Below are 20,508 nucleotides of genomic sequence, written 5' to 3' on the forward strand. Positions count from 1 at the left end.
TCCATCCTAGGACTGCTTTTAACTTAACCATAGGACAAGACTGGAAAGGTCGGCCTTGGCATGACAGGCAATATGAGGGATAAGTAATTTGGAGAAAAGGTTAAAAAATGTTGAAGTAACTTTTCCTTCCTTTCCACCAAAGGTTCTGAAGGACTAATGGCCTTTAGAGTAATATGAAATTCCAATGCCTGACGCACCAGTTCATAACTACGTGTACACACCCAGGAAAAGGTATCTTTTGAGATACAGAAGGAATAAGAAGCCACATATGGAGACCGTAAAACCAGAACTGAAGGAACAGTTCCTGGCATTCCTGGAGTTAGGAGAAGCAGGCTGACTGGGAAGCCCTCTTGGGACCCACATTACTTTTCAGAATAGTTGAACTGGCAACAATATTCAGAAGTGTTAGCCCCCAACCCCGTCATAGGCCCTCTCTGTCCATTTTTTCCTTTATCCTTAGTTCCACTCCTAACCTCAGAGGTGCTAGTTTGATCCCTTACTTTCCTTGAAAACTTACTTTCTTGGGTCTCTGGTTTCCATCAGTGGTCTGGATCTGAAAATGTCTCCATAACCACTACCCTCCAAAATGGATAAGAAAGAGAGACAAAAGGGACTCCTTAATGTGCTTGCCATCCACGCTGTGAATTTTGAACACACTCTATCATGGAAATGTATGTTCATCTTACTTATAATCCACAAGGTAATCTTTTGTAATTAATGTGCTTTTGTAGGCTGGGCTGGGTATCTATCACAGAGGATTTAATTTCTCCGTGAAAATACATTTCTGATAACTTTTTATTTGGGTAAAATGTCAAACTTATGGAGTAGTTACAGGAATAGTCCAAGGAATTCCCATATAGCTTTTACTCACATTGTTTACATTGTCTTCCATTGGTTCTGTGTGTGTGTGTACCAAGAAAATACTTTTGAATTTTAATTAACTTACAAACTTAGAACATGAATTATTAAAAGATTGGGGTGTGTTTAAAAATTTGATAAAGAAAACATTTTATTCTATGCTTTTTAATTTCCTTTAATCCCTTAATTCTTATTATTTCGCTATAATGAGGGTTCATTCCAAAATTCTGTTTTCCCAAGACCTGTGATACTTTCCAATAATAGGATTGGTATTTAGTAAGATATAATCAGTGCTTCAAGATGTTGGGATATCATTTAATAAATGATAATCATTGCCATATCTGTAGTAGAAAACTGGGGATGCTAGAGGTCAATGAATGGTGACTTTTTATTCCTGAGGTCACCAGGTTAGTGTATCAATGACTCTGCTAATACTGATTTAAAGATTGCAATGTTCATCTTTCTCCTGCTTTGAAACTGAGCTCTTTTAAAAATCAAATCCTTATCCAAAACCAAACTCTGTAGATTATTCTCTTCTTCAGAGAGCTTAGGCTAATGTCATTAAAAATAAAAGTTCCGGCTCCAGAAAAATGTTTAGGAATTTCCATAATGAAGTCGCAGCATCATTTTCATCAGTACTAACATTCTCTTTAAAAAATAACATTGCGATATCTCAAATAGAATAGAAAAATTCACAGATGTGTACTTGATTAGACAAAAAAACTTGATGATTCTTAGGATATACATACACACCAAAGTGTCCAACACAAATACTAAAAAAAAAAAAGCTATTAGCAAAAAAAACAAGTCTCATTTCCCACTTCTGAACTTAAATTTCTCACTGGAACTTTATAGAACTCAACATGGCAATGCAGAATAGCTGCTGAAACAGATCCAAATCAATCTACATGTGTGTATGTGTGTGTGTGTGTGTGTGTGTGTGTTTAAATGTTTTACTTCTGTACTTCATGGTATATTCTCTGATCCTTACATTACTCCCATGTTACTTCTAATTAAATTAGAATGATATTACTGCATTTTTATATTGGCTATAAGCCTCTTGTATCCTGGATATTATGACATAAAATGAATTAATAGGAATTAAATTGCTAATATGAATGAAAATAGCCTTTACCAAAGTGCAGAATAATGTCAAACAAAAGTCGATATTTATTGATATGACACATTATGTTATGGCAGATATTTTTATAAAACAGTCTTTGATATTTATAGATGAACTACTTTATATTCATATTGCATCTAACCCATAATTGCTTATCTTCTTAAAAAATGGAGAAGAAACAGTGCAACAGAAAAAATACTCAACCTATTTTGTTATCTATGCCAACAGTTAAATGAAGAAATGTAAGAAAAGGCAGACTTGAAAGGTTCAAAGAGCTTATGGTATCAAAGACTATCATTTCTATTCAGAAAGCTTTTTTAAGGCAACACTATCACAAATACACTTTAACAACCATTCCACTAGGGCACAGACTGCAGGTAACCCCATCAGTTTGTGCAAGTCAGGTCACTACAATTACCGGATATATGTACAAGGTGCTGAGTTTTGAGTACAGGTAATAAGTGTTTGTTATAGTAACAGAAATATCCCCCAAATGTCATTTTTGAGGCTTCTTTCCTTTTTTTTTTCTCTGAAGACTTGAAATATTGAAGTGAATACATTTTTGCATTGTTAAATGGAAGAAAAAGTAGATGGTGACTTAGCTCCTGAAATTTGAATATTATTCTTAGTCATCTGCAATCTTAAAGTGCTTTCAGAGATTCCACACATGCTCGTAGGAGTCAAAACCCGAGACTAATAACCGGGTTTACATTTTGCTAATCTATTCCTGAGGCTTTGCCTAAAAAATTGGCATTGCCATCTTCAACATCTTTCGTTTGGAACCATGGTTTTGAATTTGTTCCTTGTTGATAAGCTTCCAGAAAATGACAGATTCCAGGAATTTCACTGGGGAAGTTTGGTGGGAGTTCCTCCCTTGATCGAGGGGTAAACACAAAACCAGGACAGTCTTTGAGTAATCTGAAAAGATTAAGATAAAAATATCAGTATTAAAATCTACTACCGATATAACTGTCTATGCAAGAAAAGACAACCTAACTAAATGAATATTCCTGAAAATACAGATCTTCCTTGACTTATGATGGGTTACATCTTAATAAATTGAAAATATCATGAACTGAAAATATCGTAAGTTGAAAATGCATTTAGTACACATAATATACAGAACATCATAGCTTAGCCTCGCCTGCCGTAATGTCCTCAGAACACTTACATTAGCCTGCAGTTTGGCAAAATCCTCTAACACACAGCCTGTTTTAGAATAAACGTTTATTATCTCATGTAATTTATCAAATATTTTATTGAAACTGACAAACAATGATTGCGCGAGTGCAGAATGGTTGTAAGTGTATGGGTTGTTTATACCCCTGTTTGCGAACGTGGGTCATGTGGCATACTGGTAAACCAGAGAAAAGATCAAAATTCAAAATTCAAACTATGGTTTGTGCTAAATGCATGTAGGTTTTGTACCATGGTAAAGTTGAAAATTCGTTAAGTTGTATCATTGAATGCTGAGGACTGTCTGTATTAATAAAGCAGCCATTTTCAGTATGATTGCCAGATCTTAATGATGTTAACAAACATCTTCACAGAAGAACAATGAAGAATCAGTTCACAAGAACTGAAACAATTCTACCAAATAATATATTCACTCTTATTAGGAAAAGTAATTATAAAATATTTTTGTAAAGATATAATCAATAACTCATTTAACCATTAATTCACAGTACTGGGAGAAAATGCAAAATAACCCAAAAGTCTAATAATAGCAAGAAAACCCCAAGCCCATGCAGAAACATAATGTTATAGAATAAGGCTTCCTAAGTTGAAAGAGAAATAACATTATCCCTTTAGCAATTCATTCCTTTTGTAAATACTATTGAGAAGCAATCAAGGACAATAAATTATAGAAGAAAAATTCTATATAAGATACATGCCAATAATGTGAGAATAACATTTGAATAGCAATAGAATTTATATGAATTCTAGGTTAGTAGGACTAAAAGGAGATTTAATTGTACAAATTGACACTCTTCTTAACTATCTGGTATTTGAAATATTTCTTCTTCTATCTGTCTACCAAATTTTATTATTTACTACTATTTGTCCAGTACAGTAAAGTCATTTTAGTTATTTATTTTTAATTTGTTTTAACGTTTTCATTTATATTCCAGTTAGTTAACATACAGTTTATATTACAAACAATGTTATATTAGTTTCAGGTATACATCATAGTGACTCAACACTTCCATACAGCACCCGGTGCTCATCACAAGTGCCCTCCCTAATCCCCATCATCTATTTCCCCCATCCCCCTGCCCACCTCCCCTGTGGTAACCATCAGTTTGTTCTCTATGGTGAAGCGTCTGTATCTTTTTTTTTTTTTTTAAGTTTATTTATTTATTTTGAAAGAGAGAGACAGAGACACAGAGAGATCATGAATCTGCTGACAGCATGGAGCACAATGAGAGACTTGATCTCGTGAACTATGAAATCAGGTCCTGAGCCCAAATCAAGAGTTGAATGCTTAACTGACTGAGCTACTCAGGTGCCCCAAGTGTCTGTTTCTTGGTTCCCAGCCCCTCTCTCTGTTTTCCCTGTGCACATTTGTTTGGTTTCTTCCACATATGAGTTCAATTCATTTTAAATTCCAATCCTACTGATGAAGTTACTGGCTCCTCTTTCTACTTGCTTCCCTAGCTTTCTGTCAAATGCAAACTTAATAAGCGTCTTTCTAATCTATTATTCAGGCAATGGATGAAAAAATGTTGTCAGTTCTGGGCCCTAAACCAGACCATGGCCTCCTACTCATTAGTTTGTGATGTCATGTCCTAACGCAATTGGATGATGGTGCTGCATTAGATTTGGTACTGTGACACCGTTCTATGCAATGAAGGAAAAAAAACTGAATAGAAACCTAGGTCTCACAAATGACAGTCTTCCAGCAGAAAAGAACATGTGAGTATTCAGTTAGCTCGTTTTTGGAAAGTCATCAATAAATATGCAATCTGAAAAATAATTAATGAAATGATGCTTTAGTCATGATCCAGAAATATTTAAGTGTGCATTATTTATAAAGCATAATATTTGGTAATATATAATGAAAAGTTACAGAATTCCATAGTATTAAACATATAGGCTTCAAAGTCTGGTAGACCTAAGTTTGAATAGCAGCAAAGGTGTCCATTTTCTAGCCTGTGAAAAGGAATAATAGTACAGGTCTCTTAGGACAGTTGTGAAGATCAAATAAACAGACTAAACAGGATTGGTTAAGCATCAATTAGCTATCACTCAACATTCATACTGGTAACATTTGGAGAATAGAAACCTTCATATACCGCTGGTGGAATATAAATCGGCAAGACCAATTTGGACAGCTAATGGATGCTCAGCAAAGCTGAACTGGATATGGCCTATGATCTGGGAATACCATTTATAGGTATGTTATAGCTGTACATGGCTTATTCATACTCTAGAATACACATTATATCACATGCACATATAGTGCCATGCTAGATCTAGCTCATGCTGGCTTATGAGGACCAACTGGTAAACATTCAGGAATTTTATGAGCCAATGAAACCATCTGTAGCCTGAAACTTGCTATGGTAGCAGTAGGTACACCACAGAAATTGGTAAATGCTAAAGACTCCACTTTACCCCGCCCTTAAATGCTCCACTTTACCCCGCCCCACCCCACCTTCCCACCCCACCGCCCCAGTGCTGGTTTACCAGCACACCACTGCATTAGGAATAGTTTAAATAAATGAACTAGATTTACATTTCATCAAAAAAAAATCTCAAAAACATAGTATATAACAGATTTAAGGCAAGTCGTGAAAGGATAGGGGCAGGTTGAACGGGAATCAATTTTTCTCTGGTTTTGCTTTTCTACCTGCAGGTACCTAAATGAGAGTTTAGCCTCCTGGCCTCTCTCTGTCCACTTTCTTTCCTGGTAATTAGAAGCAACGTGTCTTATTGGTGAGTTGGGGAGAAGCTGCTGAACATGCTCTTCTCAGTGCCTTCCTGCCTCTCTCTCTGGGAGCCTGTCCGTCTGTAGGAAATACATGTTCTCAGCAACTCCCGCAAACCCTAAGGGGCACAGAGTCCAGCATGTCAGACAGCAGGGGCCGGGGCCTAGAATATTTTAATTTTTTAATAAAACAGCGATCTCAAAGGAAATATGGCAAAATGTTGACATTTATTAAATATTAGCATTGGCCACATGGGTACCATATTTTCTTTGATTTTTTTTTTTGTATGCTTGAAATATTTAAAAAATAATTATAAAAATGCCCGAAACTATAAAGGTTTGATAAATAAAAACATAAAATTGTAAGTGATTAAGGGCTTTCTTTTTTTCTGTCCACATTATCCCAACATTTCCTGTTAAATATGGTAATTAATTTTTTTTTCTTAACGTTTATTCACCTTTGAGAGACAGAGAGAGACAGAGCAGGAGTGGGGAAGGGGCAGAGAGAGAGGGAGACACAGAATCCGAAGCAGGCTCCAGGCTCTGAGCTGTCAGCACGGAGCCCGACGTGGGGCTCGAACCCATGAACTGTGAGATCATGACTTGAGCCGAAGTCAGACGCTCAACAGACTGAGCCACCCAGGCACCCCTTAAATATGGTAATTATAATCATAACTTTATATGTAAATTTATATAAAATATTCAGCATTTAGAAGTGGCTTTAAAGTATATCATTAGAATTTATTAAGTGCCTTGCTCAAGATGAGATATCTGGAAAGCTCTGTGTTTGGGGCTGTATGGCGTGTCTTCTGGATACAAGTTTTACGTTTTTTTTTAAAATTTTTTTAAATGTTTTTATTTATTTTTGAGACAGAGAGGGACAGAGAATGAGCAGGGGAGGGGCACAGAGAGAGGGAGACACAGAATCTGAAGCAGGCTCCAGACTCCGATCTGTCAGCATAGAGCCCGACGCAGGGCTCAAACTCACAGACTGCGAGATCATGACCTGAGCTGAAGTCGGACGCTCAACTGACTGAGCCACCCAGGCACCCCCAAGTTTTATGTTTTTTAAAGAAACGTACAGATAAACACAAATAGAATGCCATGGAGTTAGAATGTTCATTAAATCACCTTTAAGAAAAGATCAGAATTTTTAAGGAAAACAGGTGGAAAAAATAAAACCATTTAAATGAAAGCTTGATGAAATTAAGGCACATGCAAAGCAGCAACAGGCTCAGGCAGGTCATGGGAGTTTTCCTTACTCCTTCTTGACCAGATAACAGTTACCTCAAAATGCTGCATCAACTATCCTATTTTCTGTCATCTCTCCCACATTCTCTTTCTTCTCTTTGTTCTTTCCCCTTGTAGAATTCAAGTCCTGTTTCCCTGCTATCAGTTCCCAGCTCTCTTGCAAATAAGAGTTCCGAGGTCTACTACCTGCCTATACTGGGCAGTATCCATTTATATTCCCCACCTGCCATGTTTGTCTTTAATGATCCCTCACCACCACATAAACCTATCTCATTAATCCACTGACCTGAAACTTGGACAATACTTCCGTTTTCTGCACTTCAGTAACAGCTAACAGGAAAGCAGAAAACTGTCCCCAATAATAAACTCCTCATGACATTTAGAATAAAGGAATGTATAACGGTCATTACACAGCAACATTCTAAATTACTGATTAGAACTGGAAATGAAAGATAAGGATTTGAGGTTAGGGTTTTTTGTGCATGTGGGTATGTACTCTGTGTCTTAAATGTATAAGTGTTTCATAAATATATCAAGGAAGCTACATCTGATATTATTTTATTTTTTGACAAATGTCACCCTAAAATTCAATGTATTACCAATAAAGTTCTCCCAAGGAACTAAATAGGTTTTATATTTGGATAACTTTTTAAAAATTTTTTAATGTTTATTTATTTTTGAGAGAGAGAGATAAGAGAGATACGGTGCACGAGTGGGGAAGAGGCAGAGAGAGAGGGAGACACAGAATCCGAAGCAGGCTCCAGGCTCCAAGAGCTGTCAGCACAGAACCCCAATGCAGGGTTCGAACTCACAAACCGTGAGATCATGACCTGAGCTGAAGTTGGAGGCTTAACCGATTGAGCAACCCAGGCACCCCTATATTTGTACAACTTCCTTTTAATTTTTTTAATGTTTATTTATTTTTGAAAGAGAGAGAGACAGAGCACGAGCAGGGGAAGGGCAGAGAGAGAGGGAGACACAGAATATGAAGCAGGCTCCAGGCTCTGAACTGTCACCACAGAGCCCAACATGGGGCTTGAATCCAAGTGAGCCAAAGTCAGACACTCAACCAACTGAGCCCCCCAGGCACCCCTGTACAACTTCTAATAGCTTCTACTATTTGTCCCCAACTTTGATGGAACTGAAATTATGTCTCTGTTTTATAATCCAATTATTAAATTTCACAAAGCATGGACTTTTTATAGAAATTTAAATTACTCTCTTTTTAAGTTTTTCTATCATTTGGAAAAAAATAAACTATTTTTAAAAGAAAGCATTTTAAAATGCTATTAGAGGTATTTCATGTTAAATATTTCTTTGTTTCCTACATAAAGCATTTTAACTGTCACTTGCCCTTTACGTAAGACATAAATATTTCCTATATAAGAGTGAGAGGTAAGTAAATTGAAAATGGAAAAATAGTGGCACATGCACCCCAATGTTTGTAGCAGCACTATCAACAATAGCCAAATTACAGAAAGAGCCCAAATGTCCATCGACTGATGAATGGATAAATATATGTGTGTATATATATATATATATATATATATATATATGTATATATATGTATATGTATATATATGTATATATATATGTATATATATACACAAATATATACACACATATATATGTGTGTATATATATATATATATATATGAATATTACTCAGCCATCAAAAAGAATGAAATCTTGCCATTTGCAACAAAGTAGATGGAACAAGAGTGTATTATGCTAAATGAAATGCCAGTTAGAGGAAGACAAATAGTACATGACTTCACTCATATGTGGAATTTAAGAAAAAAAACCAGATACACATAGGGGAAGGGAAGGAAAAATAAAAATAAGATAAAACAGAGAGGGAGGCAAACCACAAGTGGCTCTTAACCATAGAGAACAAACTGAGGGCTGCTGGAAGAAAGGTGGGCAGGGGATGGGTTAAATGGGTGATGGGTATTAAGGTTGGGGGCACTTCTGGAGTGCCTTGGTGGCTGTCGGTTAAGCATCTGACTCTCATTTTCGGCTCAGGTCATGATCTCAAGGTTTCATGAGTCTGATCCTGGCATTGGGCTCTGTGCTGGCAATGCGGAGTCTTCTTGGGATTCTCTCTCTCTCTTTCCCTCTCTCTCTGCCCCTCCCCTACTCATGCTGTCTTTCTCTCTCTCTCAAATAAATAAACTTAAAAACAAAAAGGGAGGGGGCACTTGTGATGAACACTGGGTGTTACAGGTAAGTGAGAAGTCATTAAATTCTACTCCTGAAACTAATATTACACTATACACTAACTAGAATTTAAATAAAAACTTGAAACAGAAAAAAGGAAAGAAAAGCATACCATATTTGTTTATAACAGATAGAAATAAAAATAGCAAATGCATTGATGCTCATTATCGATTAAGTTTTCATTATCATTTATATATGTGTATATAAACACATACTAAGAAATAATTAAAAAAAAAACAAAAAAGTGAATACTGTCTCTGGATACTGAAATTATGAGTTATTTTTATTTACGTATAACTTTCTGATATGCAAATGTAACTTCTGATATGCAAATATAACTTTCTGATATGCAAATATGCATATATATGCAAATATATATAATATAAATTTTTTAGAAAAAAATTTTCTAAAATAAGCATAGGTTACTATTATAATACAAGATATTTTATTAATAAAAGGTAACACTGTAGTGTAAACTCCTGTTTTTGCACATCTAGTAAGTCTAGTAACATGGCCAACATGGTGAATTTAAGGATTGAAGCTATGGACCTTATCCTGTTGCCGAATATGTATATCAAAATGTCATGATCCTCTGTTGGAAGACAAGAGATCCTATATTACGTTTTGGGAGTAAAATGAATAGCTGATATCAATGTTTCCTATCAAGATTCAAGACAACCAGACTTTGAGATATGAAACGAAGGAAGATTTTCTTTTATGCTGCTTAAAGACAATCAGAAGAAACAGAAAATCGCTTTTTCTATATGCAAAGGTTTGGTTTTAAGGATAGACACACACACACGGACTCCTCAACGTGCATGTGCACCTGTATGACGTTATTGAACACTCACCAGCAGTGACTGGACTAGCAACTAGTCATGTGATCACAGGATTCTTACTCTCCAATCCTCCAAAGAAAGCAAAGTCAAATCCTGAGGACAGGAGTTCTCATCCCTTCCTGGTTTACCAGGGAAGCCTACAGGTCTGTTACCATTACAATAATCCCTAGGAAGTTTTCCAATTCTCATGGATAGTGACTCATTTTCGTATCAAAGCGTGGACAGTCAATCAATAAATACTCACTACTTTCCTACTACTGTGTGCCAGGCATTGATCTGGGAACTAGGGAGAGAAAATGTCTACCACAGGAGGCTGACACTCTACAAGGGGAGGCAGGCAATAAACACATAAAGAAAACAACATTTCAGACACAGATATGAGCTGAGAAGATGAAAAAAATAAGATAACGTGAGGTGTGTGAGGTGAAAGTTGTTCCTCTAAGTATAACAGTGAAGGAGTGTCTTTTGTTTTTTTGGGGGGTGGTGCACATGAGCAGGGGAGGGGCAGAGAGAAAGAGAATCATAAGCACTCCACACTCAGCATGGAGCCCAACGTGGGCTCATGACCCTGGCATCACGACCTGAGCCTAAATCAAGAGTCCGACGCTCAATCGACTGAGCCACTGAGGCACCCCAGGAGTGTCTCTTTGAAGAGGGGATATTTGACTTAGGTCTAATTATGAGAAAGAAGAATACATACGATGATCTAGGAAAGGAGTGGGAAGCAGAGGAATAGCCAGTATCTTCGATTCAGGAAAGGGTTTAGGAAGTCTGATGAATAAAAGTAAGGCCAGGGTGGCCGGGTATCAGAGAGTGACGGAAAAAAATGGAAGAAAATCAAGTGACACAGGCTGGCAGGATGTTGATCAAAGAGGACATTTTAGTCTGTGGTAACAAATTTAAATTTCATTCCGGCTGCCACGGGAAGCCATTAGAGGGTTTTTAACACAGGAATGATGATATCTGACTTGTACTTCAGGAAGATAGTCTGGCTACTGTGTGCAGGATGAACTGCGGGGAGGAGGTGAGCAAGAAAGCGAGCCGAAGAGTGAGGATGATCCTTGGTTGGCTGAGGTGGAACAGATGAAGGAGGCTTGCCTTGGGGTGTAGTACTGAAGGAAGTCAAAAAAAGATGTATTCGGGGTATTTAATTGTAGGCGGAGGTGGTGAGCTGTAAGGGGGAGAAAGCAACGATCACTCTGAGGTTTATAGTCTAGGTAACACAATCGACGGTGGTGCCATTTTAAGGACACTGATAAAGCGGAGTGCGAAGTGGATTCATTTCATCAGATTGGAGTGTGTGGGAAATCACTTGTTCTAAGACTATCATGTTAATTTTAGTGTGTCGACTAGTCATCCAAGTAGAAATATAAAATATGATACATGAATCTGTAGCTCGGTGGAGAATTGTGGGATGGGCTAGAGAGAAGAGAAAAGGTGAGTCAATAAAGTTCAGACAAAGAAGAGAATAGGGACAGAGCTTTTGGGCACTCCAACATTCGAAGGTTCGGTAGGGAAAGAGTACCGACATGAGACACTGAGAAGGTGCAGCCACGGGGTAATAAGAAAACCGGGTTAAGTGTGGTGTCACAGCCTAAGGAAGAAAATGTTTAAAGGAGGGAGTTCTCAAGCTCTTCAGTTGCCAGATGTTGAGGGACATAAGGGGAGAGAATCGACCACGATTTTAGCAAGCAACACTGACGGCCTTGATAAGAACCATTTCAGTGGGGTGCAAGGGACAAACACTGATCGGAGTGAGTAGAAGGGCGAACGGGAGGTAAAAAAGTAGAAACGTGAACATAGACAGCTCTCGCAAGGAGTTTTGTTGGAAAAGGGGGCAGAAATATAGAGGAGTAGCTGAGATACACTGGGAAACAAGGAAGCAACTATTTTAAGAGTTTTAATAGTAAGATATGTCTATATTCTGATGGGAATAATCGTTTCACCCGAGAATTTAATCATAGAGGGAGAGCAGGTATTTTCAGAAGGCAAGTTTTAGAGAAGATGAGAAGCAGCGGCACTCAGAGCAAACCTGGAGGGATCATCTGGAAAGGAGCTGGGCAGCTGGTACACAGTCACTGGCCACCGGAATGAAGTCCTAAGACCAGGGTACCGGGATAGCTAGGCTGATGGGATCTGCCCGGGAAGGTGGTACAGTGCTTACCTGACTGCATTTTTTTTTCTTTTCCTGTGAAATATGAAGTGAAGTTATCAACTTAGAATTAGGGCCGGAAAGGAAAGGTTGTGGAGTTTTAAGGAGAAAGAAGATGCTATAAAATATTTGTCTCTGAGAATAGAAAAGACAACTCGCTTGGTGTAGTTTGATAAATCAGCTACCACACATATCTGGAAAGCGTTTTGTTATTCAAGCATTTTCATTATGATCGGATTCTTTTTTTTTTTTAATTTTTTAACGTTTATTTGTTTTGAGAGAGAAAGAGTATGAGCAGGTGAGGGGCAGAGAGAGAGGGAGACACAGAATCTGAAGCAGGCTCCAGGCCCTGAACTGTCAGCAAAGAGCCGGATGCAGGGCTCAAACTCATGAACTGTGAGATCTTGACCTGAGCCAAAGTTGGACGCTTAACTGACTGAGTCACTCAGGCGCCCCTATGATTGGATTCCTAAAATGAGATGAAACGTATCCTTGTCTGACACCTGAATTTAAGGATATGTTGAGGACCGTGCCCTATAACTTGTGGGGACCATGCTAACTCTGGCAGTTAGCTACTGTACTGGTCAGATTAGCCGTCAAAGCACGGAGAGCATTAACACATGCTTCGGAAAGAATAGCGAGGGAAAACAGGATGTGCATCAAGGATTACAGCTGGGCTACAAATATCTCAGGACGGTTGTTCTCATGATGCTAATGGGTAATTTTAAAAAAAGTGAGGATGATAAAGTCATTGCGTTCCTTTTCCTCGCAAGATTAGCTAAGCAAGAAAATGTCATGGAGGATGAAGGAAACCAATGGGAAAGATACAACAACTCTGAATCAATAAAAATAATAGATTTCAGGCATTCAGTGCAAACAGTACCTGTACGTTGTCGGGCTGACGTTGATTTTCCGTGGTACGCTGCAGGACTCAAATTTGTTTGCCAAGGTGACGTTGTTTCCAAAAAGACAGTAACGAGGCATTTTAACGCCGACGACTCCAGCAAAAACTGACCCAGAATGTAGTCCAATCCGCATCTGAAGGCAAAAAGTAACACGGGGTCCTCACCGTCGGTAAAATGTTTCCTGCTAGTCGGTATTGTACAACTGCTGTTTATTTATTTATTTATTTTTTAATGTTTATTTATCTTGAGAGAAAACACATGAGCACTCAGGGTAGGGGCGGGGGGGGGGGGGGAGAGAAAGAATCCCAAGCAGGCTCCTTGCTGTCAGTACAGAGCCTGACATGGGGCTCGATCTCATAAACCCATGAGATTACGACCTGAGCCAAAATCAAGAGTCAGACACTCAACTCCATTGACTGAGCCACCCAGGTGCCCCAAACGCTGTTTGAATGATTTTGCCTTTTGCTGTCGCTACACCATTCCTCCCTCGGCAACACCTCCTGCCAACTTCCTTCTTTTCGCATCCAATTACTAGTACGGGGGGGCGCCTGGGTGGCTCAGCCAGTTAAGCGGCCAACTCTTGATTTCAGTTCAGGTCCTGATCTCAAGGTTCTTGAGTTTGAGCCCCACATCAGGCTCTGCGCTCACAGTGTGGAGCCTGCTTCGGAGCCTCTCTCTGCCCCTCCCCCACTCTCCTTTTCCCTCCCTTTCTCTCTCTCTCTCTCTCTCTCTCCCTGTGTCTCTTTCTCTCTCTCAAAAATAACGTTTAAAAAAAAAAAAAAAACAAAAAACATTACTAGTGCAAAATCAATCACACTTCTCAACTCTTCTCCATTAAGCACCTACGTCTAAACAAGGCATCTTGCACCTGCCTTCAGTGTCTGAAACACATTTCCACACATACCCATCACAGTCACCAGAGTGACAAGACAAAGGGTCTATAGGCAGTTTACGTGAACCTGTTCTGTCCATCAGGTGAGACAGACATAATTCCTGGACCCCAGGTGTTGTTTCCCAATGCGCTGTCAGAGAAGGGCAAGAGAAGCCAGCTCTTAGAAAAGAAAGAATAAAAAGAACTTTAAGACAAACACTACCCTACTGTTCAAATGACTCACAGGAAAGAAGAAAGGCACTGTGATGTTTTCATAGAAAATGACAGAGGAAGCAGAGCGGGAGCTGCTTAGGTCCGCATCACAGTGACTATATCAACACTGTTGTTAAACACACCTGGACGCACAGAAAACCAGGTTGTGCCATATCTAGATATGAGGTGCAGTCCGGGAAATGTTGGCGTAAAAGTTTAGGAATTCTGAAGGTTACCAGTGATTTGGAGAACAATTAAAACAGTATCTTAAACTTGCATCTTCCAGAAGATCTGAATTCTTGATGATCTTAGAGGATGCGCAAATTCTTAAATTGCTGCTACAACTCAGCAAGTTCAAGTGGGGATGTTTTATATCACAATCAGACACCGTGTTCATTATTTTCAAGTCCTATGTTTAGTTGACCATTTAAAAAAAAAAAGTTACATTATATATGAATTTTAAACAAAGGCCAAGTACTCAACAATTTAGATGTTATTCAAGACGACTCCAGGGGCGCCTGGGTGGCGCAGTCGGTTAAGCGTCCGACTTCAGCCAGGTCACGATCTCGCGGTCCGTGAGTTCGAGCCCCGCGTCAGGCTCTGGGCTGATGGCTCAGAGCCTGGAGCCTGTTTCCGATTCTGTGTCTCCCTCTCTCTCTGCCCCTCCCCCATTCATGCTCTGTCTCTCTCTGTCCCAAAAATAAATAAATGTTGAAAAAAAAAAAAAAGACGACTCCAGTTTTGCCTAGTTTTGCAACAAATTTTTGGTATTTGCTAACAACGTTCTAGGATCATTTGTTCCGAAGGTGTCAAATATGAATTCTGCAAAATTTTCAAACAAAGCACCAAATTCTAAATCAGGAGATCTGCGTTCTCAACCAAAGTTTGCTAATAACTGACGGTCTGACTTTCTGTAAGTCTCTTTATCTCCCTCTTATTATTTCCTTATCCATAAAATAGAGGATTGAATTAGTTTTACAGTCCCTTCTTCGTCAGTCTCATTTTAATCAGCAAAACTTAGACATGTTACCTCTAGCATTTTCTTCTTTATGGACAATATGGTTTTACACATCTACCAACTGATCAATATGAACAAAAAGCTATTTTCTGTGTATAAATGTCAAACACAATTTTAGCATACTTCAATCAAGAAGTTTCTGCTCTTTTGGGGCACTCTTCTGGTTAAACCAGTTTCTCTCTGTGTACTTAATTATTCTAGTTTCTTCTTTAAAAATTTTTTTTCACAGATTTTATTTAAATCCAAGCCAATTAACATATAGTGTAGTAATGATTTTAAGAGCAGAATGTAGTGATTCATCACTTACTTATAACACCCACTGCTCATCCCAATAAGTGCCCTTCTTAATGCCCATCACCCATTTAGCCCATACCCCCAACCAACACCCCTCTAGCAACCCTCAGTTTGTTCTCTGTATTCGAGAGTCTCTTATGGTTTGCCTCCTTCTGTTTTTATCTTATTTTTCCTTCCCTTCCCCTATGTTCATCTGCTTTGTTTCTTAAATTCCACATATGAGTGAAATCATATGCTATTTATCTTTCTCTGACTGACTTGTTTCGCTTAGCATAATACCCTCTAGTTTCATCCACATTGTTGCAAATGGCAAGGTTTCATTCTTTTGATGGCTGAGTAATATTCCGTTGTGTATATAAACCACATCTTCTTTATCCATTCGTCAGTCAATGGACACTTGGGCTCCTTCCATAATTTGGCTATTGTTGAAAGTGCTGCTATAAACATTGGGGTTCATGTGCCCCTTCGAATCAGCATTTTTGTATCCTTTGGATAAATACCCAGTTCCTCCCATGCTGCTCTCCCTCCCTCTCTCCCCTTCTCCAGTTCTAAATTTCACTCTTAACTCCACAGCTTTCTTATCAGGGAACTTTTCAAATTCACAAGCAAATTCACAAATTCATTTCAAATTCACAAGTAAATGATCCCAAATTTAAGATGCACATCAAGCCCTGACTGGAAACCTGTCGGGGGCATCTTCCATTTGGGGACCACTTTTGATGCAGCCCACGTCCCATCATGGACATCTGGGAACAGGAAGGGGGTTAACAGGAGTCTGTTTCCATGGTCACTTTGCACTCACTGACTTTCCCTGCCACATTCAGCGCTCTGGCTTCTATCAGCACTCCACCTGCAGTTTTCTAAGCCAGAGTTGAGGGTGTCAGTAAGGAAATCAACAGTGATAGAGGATTTATACACATGGCATGCTGGAGAAACACATAGAGCTTGAGGGGGAAAAAGGAAATATTTCCTATTCTTTCACTCTGATTCTAATCCATGGGGTGGCAGGGCAAGGAGGAGAAAAGGGCTGGGCTCAGACATATGGCTTCTATTACGAAGAGCACCAAGACTATGTTTTTGTATTTTGCATTTTTCTTTCTTTTCTCTATATCTTATAGCATGCCAGATAGGATTCTGTACTATTTCAAAGGCGCATTTCTGAAGGTCATCAGTTAAGGACCGTCCAACAAAAATTAAGTGGCAGATTCAATGTAAGTAGGACAAATAAAGGTAATCTTCTTGTGTTCTATTAAACCAATGCCTAGCATGGTAATTTTAGGTTCTCATCTGCAGTAAGACATTATTCTGAGATAATTTAGACATTTCAGAGTGCCACGGGCTTTGGAAAATATTGGTGGATTAGCGGTCGATTTTCGTTGTAGTGTAACGGCCTCCCCTGCAGGGACTGGAAAACCAAAAATTACACTTTCCCAACGCCCTTGCATTTTCTAGGCGCACTGAGGTTTGGTGAATCTGATACACTCACAAGAGGTCTGGAAGCCAGAATTTCTGCTGCGACGGCCTCCAAGTGCAAGCACAACTGTGGACGTCTTTATTCTGTGGACGTCATTCATTCTGTGAGGGTCATGATGCAGAATTTCCACGTTACTGATTCAAATTATAGTAAGTGCAGTTTTGTTCTGCAGCCAATAATGGAGGCAGCAGCTTTCTGAACACAGCAGTTTCCTGACTGTGGCTGTGGAGGTATGGTGCTGGAGCCAGGTTCTTGATCCTGGGAAAAACAATGGTTTCTGAAGTGCCGCTTTGGGAGCCATTTTGTGAAGGTTGAATGTATAGATGGCTTCTTTAGCTCTCTCGATAGTTCTGTAAGCCACTCGATACCCCCGAGTACATTCCTTCTCGCTTCCACAAGTTAGAGATTTTGCTCTCCGTCAACCCTGAGGGATGCACTATTCTTTGGGTAACTAAAAAGCATTCACTCTCTGTGACACTTCCCGGACAATATCTATCTGCCTTACCTTGATAGGTTCTCCATGGGGAGACATAACTTCATCAGACAGCTCCATCATCTTCAGGGCCATCAGTGCTATCTGAACAGCATGGGTATCACTTTCTTTGTGTAATCCCCCAGCCACACAATATGCATCGCCAATGGTCTCCACCTACACAGAACAGATATTCCATATTACGAGTTCAGAAAGAATTAGAGTGCACATCAGAGAGCAGAAAATCTCAGTGTTTGGGTCCTATAGGAAATCAGAGTAAATCGGATACACTCAGCAATGGCTTTCCCTTTCGGGAAATTCATAAAGTTTAGATGCCTTATATCAGGCACTGCTCCGAAGGGCAGTGGGGTCCTGCAAGCCCAACGTTAGGAGGTGGCTTCTACTTCCAGACTTGCTGCTGAGTCAATACATCCATCAACTCACCTTTTTCCCCCTCACCATGTAAAATGGCTCTTTAGAGGCAAGTGATGCTATGTAAATGATATTTTGGGTTATAACAGAGATAAAGATCATTGGAATCACTTGCTGACTTTATATCCTTTTAGCCTGAAGTATTTTGAACAGTCACCACTCAATCAATGTCATATGAATTTAGTAAGAATGTGCGACATAAAACTGAGACATTTTAGCTCTTCTAAAGGATTTGGAGGTTCTCATAGCAACTCTAAGTGTCTACATGAATATTAATCACAAAGTATAGAAACCGAGAAAGATGTCAAATAACGGTTCTTGGAAGGCTACTGAAACTTAAGCTGTTTGATAAATTCCGAGTATTATCATTGTCACTGCTGTTGTTGTAAGAAGTGATTTTTATGTCTGTGATGCTGATGACAAAGCTACCGGTTAATTTAAATCTACAAACAATCCACCCAATTTTAATCATTGCATTTCCTCCTCTAAATATTTATGATAGCTTATCAGATCATATCATTCCTCCTCTCCAAACCCTCCAATATGGAGGGATGGAGATGAGAGAAAAAAAAAAAAAAAGGGAGACTAATCTTCGGTGATTCTCCATCTCCTCAGAATAAATGTTGAAACTGTTATAACACCTCCAAAGTTCTCCTAACGTGTCTGCGAATCTCTGACTTTATTTCCTAATCCTCTCCCTTGCTCACTTTGTCTCAGTGCCATTGGCCTCATGTTATCCCTCAAACATACCAAACATGTTCCTGCTTGCTATTCCTTTGCCTGCAGATACTCACTTGGCATGTCCCTCATTTCCTTCAGTGCCTGCTAAACATCACCATCTGAGAAATGCCTGTCCCAACTGCCTTCTATAAAGTAGCAATCACCCCTTACCTTCTGCACTTCTCCTCCTTTAACTTTATCCAGAATATTACACCAATTGGAATACTATAAAATATACTCATTTGTTTCTTTTCTGTCTTTCCCCCCCGTAGAATATTAGCTCTCTGAGTTTGTCCGTTTTATTAACTCCTGAATTACCAGTACCCAGATATCTGCTAATGAATGTACCAGGCGGTAGTGCCTCTTATAAGATTTTCCTCAGTGAATACATAGGAAGTGCCTAAAATAATGTCTAACATATCTCCGGTGCTCAGTACGTGTCACTAATCGGAAGAAGCGGTGCCCTCACTCCTTGGTGTTCGATGCCTACTCTCTATGCTATTATAGCACCTTGTCCACGTGTGTTTGGGTTCGGGCATTCACCAGGTCATAGAGATCGGGCATCGGTCAGCCCCACCCTCCTTTCCTTCCACATATGAGATGTTCTTACTCATGCTGGCCAATGCTAGATGGCAGGAAATATTTGCCAAAACAACCAATAAATGAATACTGAATCAACTGAAAAATGGACAAGGCTGAAGGACAATAAGCAAATGAAATTAAATAAAGTCCTGAAACAAACAGGTCCTGGAAAAGAAAAGTTCAACTATTCCTTGGAAGCCATCACACGCACAGGTGAGCGTGTGATGATACATTCTGTATATCTTACATTTATCTCATGGTTAAGACCCTTCCTGATGTCTTCACCGCTGCCTTCAGATATTTTCATGCAAAATCAGAAGTGAAGAGAAGGTGGAAATAAGGGCAGAGCAGATGGTTCCCTATCTAGCTTGGGTTGTGGTTGGATTAACCAGGGAACTCTGTGGCTACTATCCTTGGAGCAAGGAGCACAGATCCTGAAAACTTGATTGGAATAACCACAGTGTTTCAGTTTCACCAGTTCGAAATTTGTAGAAAAGGTGGAATAACCACAGTGTTTCAGTTTCAACAATTCGAAATCTGTAGAAAAGGGCTGCTACTCCTGCAAGCAATCACAGCAGTTGCAAAGGAGACCACGAATTTCTTCTCACAGTTTCGAGAGGAGACAATATCAAGATAGAAACTGTCTACAAACAAATACAGTCAATTCCACAAGAGGCCGTCAAGCTTAACCTAACTGAAGCCAATTATTTTATCTGTAATTATACATGGACCTCTTTTTTTCCCAAGGGAATCATGGTTCAGTCTGGAATTTCCTGCTAGATATTTTAAAAAGGAAGGCTTTACTTCTCGCATCTAGATTGGAACAAAGCAGAAGCTTATGTATTCCCACAAATGGTATTTGTTTTCTCCTCAATAATTGTATTTATTTCTTGTCGGGCAAAGCTCTGAAATGTCAGGTTGTTACGCGGGAAACTAAAAGGTGAGTCAAGCCACACAAACGGGAAGGAAGATTCTTAATGCCAATAGCTAAAATAATGCAAAATACTTTAAATTAGTAAAAATGTTTTAATTCTAAAAACACGGAACCCCAAATCACCTTATTAGTTCTCTTATTGCTAATAAAGTTACATTTTAAAAAGTTTATTACCCATTAGGGATAATTACTGTGCCTCCCTGTGCCTAGAGTGATGCG

The 20,508-nt window shown here is 39.0% G+C and overlaps 1 protein-coding gene across 11 annotated transcripts in view; it reads right to left on the bottom strand.

Annotated features, from left to right (window-relative positions):
- Positions 1–2,005: 2,005 nt before the first annotated feature.
- GUCY1A1 (guanylate cyclase 1 soluble subunit alpha 1) overlaps positions 2,006–20,508 on the bottom strand; it is a 63,368-nt gene continuing 44,865 nt past the window's right edge. For all 11 annotated transcript variants that reach the window (XM_086704015.1, XM_025921910.2, XM_025921905.2 and 8 more), the window contains 3 exons: positions 17,655–17,798; positions 13,258–13,412; positions 2,006–2,899 (listed from right to left, as the gene is read on the bottom strand). In XM_086704015.1, the coding sequence (XP_086560141.1) occupies positions 2,698–2,899; positions 13,258–13,412; positions 17,655–17,798 (501 nt within the window). In that variant the 3' untranslated portion in view covers positions 2,006–2,697. The remainder of the gene's footprint in view (positions 2,900–13,257; positions 13,413–17,654; positions 17,799–20,508) is intronic.

Source organism: Puma concolor, chromosome B1, assembly GCF_028749965.1.
Source record: "Puma concolor isolate L17-30 chromosome B1, mPumCon1.1.hap2, whole genome shotgun sequence".
Lineage (NCBI taxonomy): Eukaryota > Metazoa > Chordata > Mammalia > Carnivora > Felidae > Puma > Puma concolor.